Consider the following 15,810-nt stretch of genomic DNA (forward strand, 5'->3'; position numbering starts at 1 on the left):
GATCTACGCAAACAAGCTCCAATTATTTATGTGTTTCATTTCAGATATGAAACATAAAGTAAGTATTCGAAGGTAACAAACTTGTGTCAATAACCAAAATGAAGTCGGTTGTACATTGCAAAAGAAAACTAAGTTCGTATATGATTTTGTAACTTATAAAATCAAAAATGAGCAAAAAGTACTTTTGGAAGAATTCGTAGCTGTGTCATGAACTCTTAGAGAAGGGCCAGAAGACTCCAGGCATCAGACTCTGGAGTCAGAAATCACATGACGTCAGGGCAGAGCATACACTGTGCATGGAGTGTCGCACCACTGCAGTCAATACTATTAATCATGGGTGATCCCCAGGGGAGAAGAAAGGCGTGTGGCTCATCCCCAAGAGGCACTACCCACCCATCCCACCGGCCCAGGGCCGGGAAGAGCAAGCGCAGGAGTCCCCTGCCCTGTACTCACTAAGAGTTCGTCCATACTCGTCTGGCATTTTTCCAAGTTGATCCGCTTTATGGCTACGCGTTCTTGCCTGGGTTTGCATAGGGCCGCCTGAACCACCGCAGTCGCTCCACTGCCTGAAATGAAATAAAGAAGAAATCGACTCTCACACAGGGCACCAGTGTACTGCTCCTCCCCCATCATCTCCTTCTTAAATGCCTGTAGTTAAGTCTTTGACTGGAGGTGTTCAAAATGTTACCAGTGACATCTTCAAAGAGTCTCCGAAGTCCTACAATAACTATCTAGAGGAGAAAGGGGTAAATGTGGACGTTTCCAGGTGTTTTCACTTAGGACCTGGGGACCAGCAGGGTGAGCACAAGTTTGCTTGAAGTGGGTGATGACCCTTGGGTCCAGACTCACTTCAACTGCATTTCTACCTCAGGTTCTTCCTCTCTTCAGTGCAACCCAAGCCAGCCAGTCCTGCCTGGGCTATTTCAGGGCTTCCAGCAGACCCCGAGACTTAGCATCCTGAACTCTCCTCGGGGGTCAGGGGGAGTCAGCTCTTGCTTTACAACGAGAAGAAGAAGGAAAAAAACAAACAGAAATATACCCTAGAATTCTCTTGTTTAAAGCACAGTTCTTAAGGATGCTAAGCGAAATACTGCCAATCTGTAGTAGCAAAAGCTCCTGGCATTCCTGGGAATTTCCTATTTTTTAAGGTCTCTTGATCATTAGCTAATGCACTTAAAAGTCCTAAAAGACAGAGCCATGCTGTTATCCATATTTTATAAGAACAGAATGTAGATGGGTAATGATTTGTGGCATAACACCAAGGGCTTCTAATCAGATTTATATTCCACCAAGGCAAAAGACCCCCAGAGCAAAGGCACCATAATGCTGCAGATAATACCAAAACAGCATTCCAATAATCACATAAATGATTTCCCATCCCTACATAGTCAATAAAAGAAACACAGCCTAAACTTAGGATTTTACAAAAGGTACATATGTGACTTTCCAACCTTCATCTGGAAGAGCTGATTCAGGAACAATGTCCCCTCCATAGCCCCGTCAGCTGGGACCTAGGGACCTGGAGGATCAGCCTAGAGCCCTCAACTTTCTCTACTTTCAAGGCTCCCACACATAGAAGCCCAACCTGTGTGAACCCCACGTGCTGAACACCCACAGCACAGTAGCACTGTAGCCATAAAACTCCCATTAGAGCTTATACATCTCTATTTTCAGCCTCATTTTATATGTGAGAAAATGGGGACCTGGCAAAGTCGCCCCAGGTCACATAGCTAAGATGTAAGAACTGGGCTGGGATCTGAGTCAGTGTGCCAGCCGCCCACGTCGGGGCTCTTTGTCTGCTTCCCACAAGCCGGAGCACAGCCTGCCCTTCCTTGCTTGCGTTGGGCCTTGCCAGGAAAATATTTCTTCAATACTGAATAGCTCAAGCAAAGAGAACCACCCTGGAGAAAAGGTGCAAGTGAGCCTCCTTTTCAGGAGCAGAGACAGTACTTTTGTGTGACAGGGCTTTTCTTTCCCAACCCCGGGGCCGTCCCATGAGCCTCAGCCCCACCAGATTGGCCTCGCGTGCTGGCCATAAATGTTCCAGATAAGTCATATGCTACAAAGAGTCCTGCTGGTAGCAAAATGTATTTCCCAGTCCCTAGAACAAGAGGCTGTCAGAGAAGGGAGCCTTGGAGAAAGTGCTAAGCAGCAGGTTAGTAATGAGCCTGAGACCCAGCAGAGACATCCACAAACGCTTTAACTAGCTGCTGGCAGCGTGCCACATCACTCTGACGTCAATTGCCATGTCCCTCTCTTCCACCCTTAATATGGTCTCCACGATTTTCAAACCGGAGCGACTGAAGATCAAAAAATCAGTCCAGCTCCCAGAAAGGACCGAACAGGTGCGTATGGCATCAGGCTGCCTCCCAGTGACCTCTGACTTGCAACTTCAGACTTGGACTCCCACTAATACATTCACGAATCCCGTCACAAATAAGGGTTCTCCAAAGCGGGAGAAGTGGCACGTCTCCTGCTTTGTAATGAGCATCTTATGGTTAGAATTGCAGCCAACTAAAGAATAATGACTTTTTTCTCCAGACAGGAAATAGGAAGCTCTATGGCAGAAGCCCACTGCCAAAGCAGGAGAGGATATAATCATCTAGTGAACACGAGGAGCTTCTCATCTCGATCCAGAGACATCCTTTAACTGCAAACGGCATCAGGAACCAAAGGGAAAGGAAAGGGAATCCTAGAGACCAAAGTCTACCCCTCACAGAGAGGTACAAGAGAAGGAACCGTCCTCCCTCCTGTAATAATACAAGAAAGTAGGCCTAAGACCCCAGGGCAAGGCATGCTGGTTAGTGTGTGTGTGTGTGTGTGTGTGTGTGTGTGTGTGTGTGTGTGTGTGTGTTGTTCCAGATTGCCATCCAGGATACACTGGTGGGTCATGAATTCAGTTTTTAGGTGGGTGGAGGCTTTCCTTCTGAAGGGAAGCTTCAGAATGCAACTTGCCAAAGAGAGCTAAGAACAGCTTTGTGTGGCTTTGGTTCAAAGCATGTTCTACTGTGAGTCGTGATCTAAACTTGGAAGCCTGCTGTAATAGAGTGAAGAGTCCCAGGGCTAAAGGAAAGCCATGCTTTGATGGGAAGGAAGAAGTGACCTGACAATTTTTCAAAGGACCATCTAGAAATGATGAGAAGGCAGTTTTGCTTTAAGTATCTTTATGTACTTTGCTGAACAGATTAAAGGGAAGCCTAAAAACGTAGGCTTACGGGTCCAATAACAAGCAAGTGTTAGAATATGCAGTAAGTGGAAGCAAGCGAAGGGTTAAGCGGAGCCTGTCCTTAATGCTGAACTATGTGTGACTCGGTAACATTTGATGTGTGTTTCTAAGAACTATCATCCTTGGGACTAGGGAGCCTTGAACATTTCTCATTTTATTCCAGACACCCACCAATATGAATTAAAATGTTCTATAGGATGGTGGTGCGCGTGCCAGAGTAAGAAAGTTATGTCTTTCCATCTTGTTAGGATGTTTTAAGCCAATATACATTTTTTTTCTGGTAATTCCAGGTAAAGAACAGCTTCTATGTTTTAGATAGAAATTATGGGGGCTGGAGAGATGGCTCAGCGGTTAAGAGCACTGACTGTTCTTCCAGAGGTCCTGAGTTCAAATCCCAGCAACCACATGGTGGCTCACAACCATCTGTAATGAGATCCAATGCCCTCTTCTAGTGTGTCTGAAGACAGTTATAGTGTACTCATATGAATAAAATAAAATCTTAAAGAAAGAAAGAAAGAAAGAAAGAAAGAAAGAAAGAAAGAAAGAAAGAAAGAAAGAAAGAAAGAAAGAAAGAAAGAAATTATGGTGATTGCAGCCAGAGGCAGAGTTTCCTTGAATTCATTACCAAGATCTAGGTCTGTCTTTGTGGGCACGTGTTCTCATTTCCTCGTTCCTACTGTTGCTTGAACTGAGGCAATCAGCAGACAACTCCATAGCTGCAGTCATACATCAGGTCACCCAAAGGAATACTTCCTGGATATGTAATTCAGTGTCATAACTTTGGATTGCGGCAAGTATTTAAGAAACTAACACAGACTCCATTGCTTCTTCTATTAAAAGAAGAAAGGAAATCAGAGACTGCGACGTAAATTTCCCTTCCACACTAGCAGTCGTCTTAGTGAGGGTCTCCTGTGACTCCTCCTCACTCAACCCTCTGCCCCTTATTCCTTCGTACTTACCTCAGTGGTATTTCCATGACATAAACCAATGTTCACAGAGCCCAATGCAGTAACAACCCTTGAAACACCACTCCCTGACTACCTCATTTCAAGGAATAGGCTTAACAGCCACAGGAAATCTTCACCGATATTAATTCTTCACCTATATGAATTCATCGGCAAAACTAAAAGTAACTGAAGTGCTGCTGAGTGGCGGGTAATTCGCTAGATGATAAAAGTCCAAGGTGGCTGCTCCTGAGACAAGCTGGGTAAATCTTTCATTTTGATCATTTCCTAGGCAGAATAAGGATGGGATCGGTCTGAACTTTTGCTGAAAATTAAAAACACATATGGCAAAGCCCCAAAGCAAAATAAATGTAGAGAAAGGGCCTCTTAGGAGGCCTTTCAAATAGAATTCAAAGATGCATCGGGTATGACAGTTAGCATCATTGGAATTGCCAAGGAAGAATTCACTCTTCCTCTTTCCTCACTCAGAGAAAAAGTACTGGGTCTGCAAACGAGGAAGACACAGAAATCACGCTGGACAGCACCTTGAACTGCACTGCACTGTCTAGCCTCCTGAATTATGGAAGTGAATTTTAGTCTGTGCTTCAGACCCCTGGTCTATGCTCTTTCGTCACAACAGCTCCAGAACACTGACACAAAGCCATTCAAAGTCTAAGCTACTCTGCCACTGACACCTATGGTGAATGCCATGCTAATTACAAGTTTTGGTCTAATTAAGTCTATAACCAGAGGCAAGAATCACCTGAAGTGCCTTTGGTAAATTACTGTAGTTTCCATAGCATAGGTTAGCAAGATCTTTAAAACTGAGGTTAGATCAATGTCTTAGTCACTGTGCTATTGCTGTGAAGGGGACACATGAGCAAGGCAATTCTTAAAAAGAAAGCATTTGATTGGGGGATTGCTTACAATTTTAAAGAGTGAATCCATGCTCATCATGACAAGGGACTGAGAACCATGACAGGGAACATTAGCTGAGAGCTTTATTTATATCCTGATCTGCAGGCAGCAAGCATAGGAGGGCTGGGGGGGCCAGGCAGACAGACAGACAGACAGGAGACAGACAGAGGGACGGGACAGAGAGAAACATTCGGGCTGGCATATGCTTTTGAAACCTTAATGCCCTCCCCAGTGACACACCTCTTCCAACACGCCACACCTACTCCAACAAGGCCACACCTCTTAATCCTCCCCAAACAGTTCCACTAACTGGAGACCAATCACTCAAGCACATGAGCCTAGGAGACCGTTCTCATTTGGACCGCCCCAATTAAGATACTACGCATTAAAGGTATGGATTTCCTTCGTGACTTTGGACCTAATATCTAAACTTCAGCTTCCTTAATAAACTAATAAAAGTCTACTTGTATGGCTCGACAGCAATAATGTATTTCACATCCCTAAAAAAAAAAAAACAGCCAACTGAGTAAATATAAGGTGTTCTTGCTGGGACTCACTACCAACTTTAACTACAGGCTGTATGTGTATGGACCCTAGAGGACTCAGGCCAAAGTGCTCCTGCTTGGCATAGGTTCCATTCGGCTCAGCAACAAGAAGGCTCTGTTGGCTTGAAGGGAAGGAAAAAGCACTGAAGTTGGAAGCAAAATGCTAAATGCTGCTTAAGGTCTGATGCAGCATGATAAACAGGAGAACCTAAAATGAAAACGACCACTCAGACAGTCAAGCAGCAGTAATGAGTTAATATTCTACTGATACACTTGATGTGATCCTGAGACACACTTTTAAACCACATTTGACTACTAGTTTTCATGGGTTCACACCCCAGTGCAACGATGGATTAACTATTTATTCTTGAATGGATTACTGAATTTTTGCATTCCTCAGTTTCTTATATGTTAGATGGCACTAATAATACCCAGCTTAAAGGGTGGTTGACAGGACCTAGTAAATTAATGCACGGGAAACCCTTGGAATGGTGCCCAGTATACAATAAGACCTAATTAAAAATTCTAGCTAGCATTCCAGGTCAGATGGTATTCCGTCAACTTGCCATTTTAATATTGTATAATATTCCACGGCACTGGTGAGCCATAATTTATTCAGCCCTTGTGCTAAAAGAGTATTCTCTTGTTCCAATAACCAGTATATTTCCTTCTAATAAGCAGCAACATCTAGTGTTCTTCCCCTCTCCCTCTCTTTCTCCAACAAAGTTTATTTAAGTTTATTTAAGTTAAAGTCAGGATGTAGTTGATTACCCGAGTAACAGCATCCCCTAAATTGCAAGACTGGGGCTGGGCATTGCATTAACCTCTAGAACTCATGAAGGCCACTGGGAAGAAATCTATCATCACATCCTACTTAGGTGAGGAACACCAAGCCAAAACCTTGATAAGGGCCAGGACCGGTCCTATCACACAGAGGGACTCTTTAATCATGTTCCACAGCCATATACTCCCTCTGCCTGTGAGTACAGTCCGGACCCGTATCAGGTTTCCGCTACAGAAGTGTTGGCATGTGGAGCACATAGTACAGAAAACAAACGGCTTTGGGTGGCGTGCGTTCTTCCAGCCCTCTCTCTCCCAGCTCACTCTGCTCTATTTATATCCAACTTTACAGGCCACAAAGCCAACCAGTCACATGAGTACCAGAAACTGACCAGGGGAGACTCTGCTGAATGGATACACGTGAGCTGCACAGAGGTACAGCCATTTAACCTGGAAAGATTGCCTAGGCTTAGCAGAAAAGCTATAAAGTCAGATTTGTGTGAGCTCTCCAGAACTGTTAAGGCTCCTGATTAGTCTGATGTTGTTGTTTTTAATAAAAAAGCATTCAGTCAAGAAGCAGCTTTCCATACTTCTCTTAAAGATAAGACTAGTATTTGGGTTCCGAGTTGTACCCATTCTTACCTGATGGCCCAAATTTTAGATATCTATTAGGCCATGCATATAAGGCTATCATCTGACTGGCTGAAAAATGATCTCATAAAGGGTTTGGTGGTGCCAGGAAAAGTAAATGTTCACATGTAAGAGAGTGAAACGCAATCCTTATCTCTCATGGTGTACAAGTACCAACTTCAGATGGATCAAGGACCTTAATGTAAGACCCGAAATGCTCAAGCTCTTAGAGGACGAGGAAGAGAAAACACCTCGAAGTGCAGCCCTAGGCCAAGCTTTATGGAAAGGTCTCTACTTGTTCAGGAAACAATAGCAACACACTAGACTTCATGAAACTAAAACGCTTCTGCCCAGCAAAAGGAAACAGTTGGGTGACGGAACAACCTATAAAACAGTGAGAATCTGTGCTAAACACAGGTGTGACCAAGGAGAAATAGCTAGAATACAGAGCGTACTCCAAAATGGAAACAATCCGAACCCAGCAAACCAATCAACTTCCAGGCTAACGCTGAAATACAGGGCTAGGGAGAGGGTCGGTGGGTAAAGTGTTTGTTGCACAAGAACCGCACTGAGTCTGGACCCCCAGCAATTACATGAGAAAGCCAAGTGTGGGTGTGTGCCTATAATCCCAGCCCTAGGAAGGAGGAGACAAGGGGATCCCCTGACCTGGCTGGCTAGCAAATCTACCCAAATCAGCAAACTGCGTGTGTGAGACATTGTCTCAAAAACAAAGATAAGAATTGGGAAAAGCATCTGATATTCTCTGGCACCTACATGCACATACAAACACAGACAAACAAACAAAAGATTAAAAATAACTGGCCAATCAACAGGTGAAAAAAAAAACCCAAAACTCCAACCAGCACCAGGTATTAGAGCAATGCAAATGGCTACAATACTGGGAGGCCATCTCACCCTGGTCGGAATGGCACTCCACAGAGAAAACAAATAATAGTAAGTAGTGACAGGGATAATGGCCAGAAGGACTCTTACAGAGTCCTGGTGGGAGTGTGAACCAGTCCAAGCACTATGGAGATCAGCATGGAGGTTCTCAAAAAACAAACAAACAAAAAACTAAAAATAGATCTACCGATTCACCCATCTTTACCACTCCTGGGCATCTGCCCAAGATCTCTGAGTCAGCCTATCGCAGAAGATACTTGTACATCAGTGTTTGCTGAAGCACTGTTCACAACAGCTAAACTCACCAAAAACCATCTGGCTAACAGCACAGTACTTAAAAAAAAAAAAAAAAGGATCCCGAGATGTGATTTTGAGTGAGACATCAGGAGCTCTGGTCGTGGGATCCAGCTGGAAGAAAGGTAGACAAGCCCAGCCCGGACTCCAGGCTAAGCTGTCAATAACAGAGTCATACCCTGCCAACCCGGCATGAGATGGAGACCCTGAGACCAGGGCAGCTGAGACAATGTCAGAAAAACAAACACTGCGTATTTTTACAATTCGTGGACCCTGAATTTTATAGACAGAAGAATCATATACAAATAACACGAAAGGAAAGCCATGCATCTCATATATGAAAGCTACATGACACAATACATACATACATATATATATATATATATATATATATATATATATATATATATATATATATATATGACATGGACGTAGGAGCAAAACTGACTAGGGAGATGATAAGGCCTGATAGGAAGATGGAGAGGTTCATAAAAGGGAAAACACTCGAACCATACTAAATTCTTACATGAGAATTCCCTTTTAAATCCACTCTTACACACAATACATGCTGATACAAACTTCCACCCTGCAAATGGTTCAGAGTGAAACAGTCACGTTTCAGGGAAGTGACCCAGACTGCTTTACTGTATGCTGTCTTCTGCCTCAGTGTACTGTCTGCAGACAGAGAGGAACCCTCGCAGAGCCACGCTTCTGCCACCTGCTTCATCCTGTGACAGAAACACACAGTGACATCTCAAGTCACTCATGAAGGACAACCGAGAAAGACATATCACATGTCAGCTGGTATATGCGTTAATGTACAAAACAGATTCTCTCCATGCTCTGTCTGCATGAATGTACTATACCAGGAGCCTGGCATAGCAAAGCCATAATTTTCAATATAGCCACATGAATGACCTTGTATACACCATAGTTGAGTTGGTTGATACATGCTCCTCTGCCTTTGCCAGGTTAATGAAAGGGGTTGGGATTAGGAGAGAGGAAGAGAGAGAGAGAGAGAGACAGAGACAGAGAGACAGATAGAGAGACAGAGACAGACAGAGACATAGACAGAGAAACTGAAAAATGTCCTAGGTTTCACCTCTGACCTTCCTGAACAAGCCAACAAAGCACTTAGACGTCACACAACTCACCATGAAAGGTGGCCCTTGTGTGGAACTCATCAAAAACCATCAAATTAGTGCCACAGAAAAACAAAAATTGGCCCCGGGTTCCAATTTTAGGTGAGATAGCGTAACCTGAGCATGGAATCCAGCCTGAAAGTATGTAAAGCAGCTTACTGCGGGCTTCGACGCACACCCGCCCCAAGAGGGATGAGCAGGAGGGGCAAACTGTGCTCGCTCCCCTCAGAGGGCACGTGGACTAGGACGGCTGTCAGAAAGAAAACCGGGTAGCAGTGTAGCTGTCTTCGATAATAAATGCCGTGTTTAGGGACATCTAGGTAAACGAGATAAACACTCGGAGTGGGTTATGATGCTGCTAAATGGCGCCCAACTCAATGGGATCAGTACCAAGATCTACTCCCAGATTCTTTTACCTCTTAAATAATATATGGAAAACACACACACACACACACACACACACACACACACACACACGCGTGCGCGCGCGCGCGCACTCATGCACACGCCTGCACACCCGCACAGACACACACACATGCAGACATCCTCTGTGAATCTGATTACTTGCCAATTAAAAATGCATAGAACACTCAGTGGTAGCACGTTCAACAGACTGTGTGAGGCTTCAGTGCAGTTCTCAACATCAGAGAATGGAAGTGGTCTTAAGCAGAAACGCAGATCTAGCCCCTCAAAAAAACAAAACAACCCCCCCAAAAAACAACCTGTTTCCTAGAATTTCAATTCCAAAGTTAAGACTACTTCTTGTAGTAAAACACACAAGCTCTTCAGTAGGAAATGTATTGTTGTTGTTTATTTATTTGGGCATGTGTGTGTGTGTGTGTGTGTGTGTGTGTGTGTGAGCACCCTGTTTCCTATGGACAAAGAGGAGAAACAGTACAATCCAGCCACTGAGTATGAAGCACCTGAGGAACCTCCTGCAGAGCCAGCCACTTCCTCAAGGCTCCCACAGAGCGCCCACAGCCCTCATCCTAGCACTCACATGCCTGTGGTGCCCTTCAGCCACTGTGTGAACATAGAAATCCCTTGTAAGTAATCCATTGGTGGTGAAGCACATGTCGGCAGATGAGGGAGGTACAAATGTGTTCCATTCTGGACACATACAAAAGAGCCACCAAACAGTATGGTCTGTGGGCAAAGAACTAGTGTTACCTAGTTACGGGGCTTGCTACCTCTGCACTGCTCCTGGTACAGAAACTTGACTGTGAGGCTGTAGGGAACTCCCTCTGAGAAGCAGAAGCAGTGGCAAGCCTTGGAGGCTCCCTGCCTAAAAGCACTCCTCATTTCCATAACATCCAGTTCAGTTCTGGAGTCAAGAGTCATGGCCCAGCTGATTCTGTGCCTCCATTTCCAACAGAATACATCAGGAGCCTCCCACTTTAGAAACAAATCCAGTAATCAGCAGGTAAGAACCTCATAAAATGTGTCAGATTCATAGAGACTTCTGTGGAAAATCCCCATCAGGGAAACCTGGTGACAGGCTGCCGCCATGACGACTCTCCACACCCATCTCAAGATATACTTTATCAGGTCCTCGACTACAGGGTGCACATGTTCCACAGAGAAAGATCTGATTTTTACATTCAGCAAAGGAACATACTAATGTCCTCACCCACATCTGACAGAATTGAAAAACCTCCCTGTTCCTCTCTGAGGGGGCAGTAGCTCCTCCCAGCAAAACCCACTTGTTCTACTGATTAAATCAGCCACGTGGAAGCCAACATTCCACAAAGGAATGTCCATTACCATTTGTACAGATAAACAGATAGAGCTGCTGGCCAAAGCCAAAGGGCACAAGTGTCCCACTTTGATGATGCACAGCAGGACAGTGGCCTCTACCTCGTTCTCCTCCAACCTCAACCCATGTAGAAATGGGAAGGGCTGTAAAAACTTGTGTACGTACTGGTTTTGCATTAAAAGGAAGAAGCTACCCGTCTAGCTGGACACAAGGCTGTGAACAGGATGCAGGATCTCATAAGTCCATGATGTTTAACTGGGGGAGAACCTTTTCTCCCAGCCGATCATACCAGAACCTATAAGCTAAGCATAGATTGCACTGTCAGCCTCTAAGGACAATACTCAACGTTGGAAGCCTTCTTCCAAAGGACATTAGTGTGCCCATAACCTCCATCCAAGTGTGTAGGATAATCATAGGGACAGCAACAGTCTGGTCCCTGTTTAGCAAGTATGTGCCAGACCCAATTTTTTATATCAGCCTTGTATGCATGCGGACAGTTAGCACAGAGCGCCTTGCAGACAGGAGGAACTACTGACTTTTGCTTTTTCTTTATAACTGAGGAATGACACACAGGTACAGCAAGAGCTTACCCAAAGCAGCATAGCTTCGTGTGGCCTGGCTGCAGGTGCCCTCAGTCCTGACTAAGATATGGGCAGGAAATAGAGAGAGAAGGGACAAAATCACTACCTCGAGAAGTTGTGTTTTTGACTCCTCACTGCAATCACCTCTGATCCCAAGGAGGTCCAGCTCCTGTTAATGGACTCTGAGCGGATCCTACGCTGGTAGATGCCTCTAAAAACAAACCCTACAACAGTGTGACACTGTTACCCAGAAAAGGATGCTCAGAAAGGATCCATTGTTCAGGATAAAATCTACCCGCTCTCAGGTCGCTAACCATCTCTAGCTACTATATCCATGAAGCAGCAAGTAACTAAATAGTTTCCCCCAGCTCAAGGACAGAGCAGTTTTTATTTAATTTTTTTTTAAAGAGAGACATCCATTCATTCGCTCTCGCACTGCCTGCACCTTCCTTACCTTGGCATCAGAGTTCACCATCTTCAACTCTGAACTGCTGCTTATCTGGTCTCCCTTGGCAATCTGAGTTTCTCCCTGACATTCCAACCACAGAGCAGGAAATCTGGTAACTAGTCTGAGATGACAGCAGAACACAGGAGCCATAAGGAATGAAGGCACAGATTGCACCATTAGCGGACTGCCACGTCCTGACAACCCTGGAGGTCTTAAGAGGACACGCTAAGCAGGAAGGAAGAGAAACACCCAAGGAAGAGTAAGATGAGTCCTAGGAAAAGCAGCAATTCCTGTGTGCACTAGGCCCAGCCCAGGGTTTCTTCCTAATGTTTGAGAGGGAGCCTGGTGAGGATTCGGAAGGCTGCTGCTTCTCCCTACAGATGTGGGTCAGGGTCCAAGGTGGGAAGCACATGCAGACAGTTAGAAGGTTGTAGGGGTCACCTGGTCCCTTTCGGTGAAGGTGTGCAGAAGTTGATCTGGAGGATCTGTTGTGTCTGTGCTGTGCCTTTCTATGCTGTCCTAAGTGACAGGATGCTGTTGGTTCATGGACCACAAGTTTTGCACGATCACAAAAGTTCCAAGCACTCACAAGAGAGTAAAGAACCTGGAGACTTACTGGCCAAGCACAGTGGGAAGGTTAGCCATGGTAGGAAGGGGTAGATGCCTTAGTGGGAAAGAGGAAGCCATGGCTTTTTCCTGCTTTGAGAATGCAGAATGAAACTGCCACACTCTAAGAAACCATATTTCAGGAATTTCTGAAAACACCGCAGTATGAGAAACCATATTTCAGGAATTTCTGAAAACACCGCAGTATGAGAAACCATATTTAAGGAATTTCTGTGTGTTTAGCTTTATTAAATTGACAGTTCAACATCCTCTCCACACTATCCTAGATACATTTAGTATTTGATATTCAGATACAGTTTGAGAAACGAGCTATAAAGGAAAGATAAGAACAAATCTATTTCCTGTCCCAGTAGACCAAGTAAAATAAAACTTTAGAATTATTTCCAGCAGTGAAGTTGGCCATTTGAACACTTGCTCCCCGATGGATGGTGCCATTTGGGAGATTTAGGAGGTGTGGCCTTGCTGGAGGAAGAATGTCAGAAAGGGTTCCAAAGACATTCCCAGTGCACACTCTGCTTCCTGCTCGTGGTCCAAGCTGTGAAGCCTGAGCATCCTGCTCTCGGGTGCTCATGCCTTGTGTGCCTCAGCATCCATGACTGCTCGCGTCCTTCCGGAACCAGGAACCTAAGGATGTCTCTCTTCTCCACACCACCTTGGTCTCCGTGTTATACCACAGCAATAGAAAAGTAACTGATACTAATCTAGAAAGCACAGGCCATCAAATAGTATGAGAAGCTAAGGCTACACAGTAAATCAATAGAACCGCTAGATCATTGGCTTTGCTTTTGTTCGGTATAGATTAAAGGCCTCACTCAGTAGCACACACATCAAATAAATTTCACAATAGCACCCCTGTCAAAATCCAACCTATGCAAATGACCTGTTATCATAAGAAAATATGTCGTTACACATTTTTTTATTGAAACTACTTTCTGGACATGTGTGTATGCATGTGTGTGTTTGTGTATATATGGCTGTGGGTACACCTGTGTATATGTGCATGTGAAACCGGAGAACATCCCTGTTTATTACAATGCCTGTCCTTGAACCTCGGACTCACTGTTAGGCCAGACAGACAGACAGACAGACAGCCCTTGATTTTTGCTGTCTCTGTCTCCCAGCACTGGGATTATAGCTTATTTTTTAATGATTTATTTATTTAATTTTATGAGAATGAATGCTTGCCTGTATGTATGTATGTGCACCTCGTGTGTGCTTGGTACCACAAAGGCAAGAAGACAACCTCAGCACTGGCATTTCTGTGAGTCGCCACACAGGTGCCGGAAAACCAACTTGGGTCTTTGCAACAAAAGCTAGTTCTCTTACAGCCGCGCCATCTCTCCAGCACCCATATCGAGCTGCTTATGCAGGTGCTGGAAATCTGAACTCATGGCCTCATGATTAGATGGCAAATACTTTGGAGACCGAACCATCTCCCCACCCTCTACAATGAAGCAAGAGATCCAGGTACTCGGAGAAGTGGTATACCTCTAAGCTATAAGCTATAAGCTTAGAAGGTCTGTGTTCTACTGAGGGATGTTAGAATGACATGGTTTCAGTGACCAAGGAGTCATTTATAATTTACTACAATTTTTACAGTTTTTAATAGCTTTGTTAATTTACATTGATAGTAGGGACTTGTTGCATTGATCTCTTAACAAATAAACTTCCCTTGGTGTTTCATTTATTCTTCCTTAAAAAGAATTACTTAGCTTTTATAAATGTTTTTGTCCTTTCTTTGTGTCATATTTTTGGTTAGTTAATGTTTCTTCCTTGAATTCCCAGTGCTTACAAGACTGTTAGCCACTCCTGTGATTTACCCTGCTACCAAGACAACCTCTAAAGCTTGTTGGCCAAACTCTAAGTTCTGTATTCTGGACTATGAACTACTGCATAGGGTATGGGCCAAGTCTTGGGAAAGACCAATATACAGACTGAGCATTCTAATGTTGTAATTAGGTTCACTGTGTAACGCGGCAAAGACAGCGCTTCAGCGCATCCAGTCCCAGTGCAGACAAGAAGGATCAATACAAATGAATGAACAGCTCAAACCAAGCCTCCCTCATTAAAAGGGCAGGAGCGGGCAAGCAATCAAAGCAGAGCACCTACTGACCGTGTACAATAATCACAATCAATAATGCTTTAACCATACAAGGAATGGCTGGCTGTTGAGGAGAACTTTAATTTATATCTCATACAAAAGTGACAGGGACTGTGTGCTTGTTTATTTAGTCAATAAATATTATGGGCTGTCCAGTATGCACCCAAGCACTACTTAAGCTGCTGGGAAGGAAGCATAGAATAAATTTTCCACCCTCCTACAGTTTACATTTTAATGTGGGAGGTGATAGGGACTTGGAAATATCATGAACAAGATCAATTTTAGACTGTAGTAAGTGTGAAGGCAGATGTTAAACTGTAGTTAACATGAGACTGACTACTCCTGATGCTGAGAAGGGGTCACCCTGCAAAAATCTACAGGTAAAGTAGAGGAGAGGACAGTATGAATGTCCTAATGCTTTTGTCTGCAGCAAACAAGAGTGAGAAATTCAAGGGACAGAGACATGGGGCGGGGGTTGAGCTTATTGACAAAAGGACAAATGGGAAAAGGTGGCCAGGCAGACAGGCAGGCAGGACACACAGGAAAGACACACACAGAGCTATGTAAACAAAGAATGCTTCAGAGCACTGTGTGAAGAGAAGGACAAGATCTGGTTTAGACTTTCCAGTGCTCGCTCTGGGGTCCTGTGTGGAGGCAAGGCTGTACATGACACAGTCTGATGCAGTGTGATGATTACGGAGTTGCTATGTATGTGCAAGCACAGCGTAGTGGTGGCATGTGTATAAGCAACCAAGCAGAGGGAGAAAGATGCACTTGGGATGCATCTGGAGCTAGAGTCATGGCATTTGCTGATGGTGGACTGGAAGATGGTTTCCGGAAGAAAGCATTCTGGTATGAAAAGAGATGACATATTCACTGTTTCTATGGGCAACTGAAAATCCACTGCATTTTAGA

General features: G+C 44.4%; 1 protein-coding gene across 1 annotated transcript in view; it reads right to left on the bottom strand.

Moving 5' to 3' along the window:
• Positions 1-15,810, bottom strand: part of Stk39 (serine/threonine kinase 39) — a 256,276-nt gene that overhangs the window by 198,667 nt on the left and 41,799 nt on the right. Inside the window, exon 2 of the mRNA XM_052182622.1 lies at positions 454-566. Coding sequence (XP_052038582.1) covers positions 454-566 — 113 coding nt within the window. The remainder of the gene's footprint in view (positions 1-453; positions 567-15,810) is intronic.

This window comes from Apodemus sylvaticus, chromosome 5, assembly GCF_947179515.1.
Source record: "Apodemus sylvaticus chromosome 5, mApoSyl1.1, whole genome shotgun sequence".
NCBI lineage: Eukaryota > Metazoa > Chordata > Mammalia > Rodentia > Muridae > Apodemus > Apodemus sylvaticus.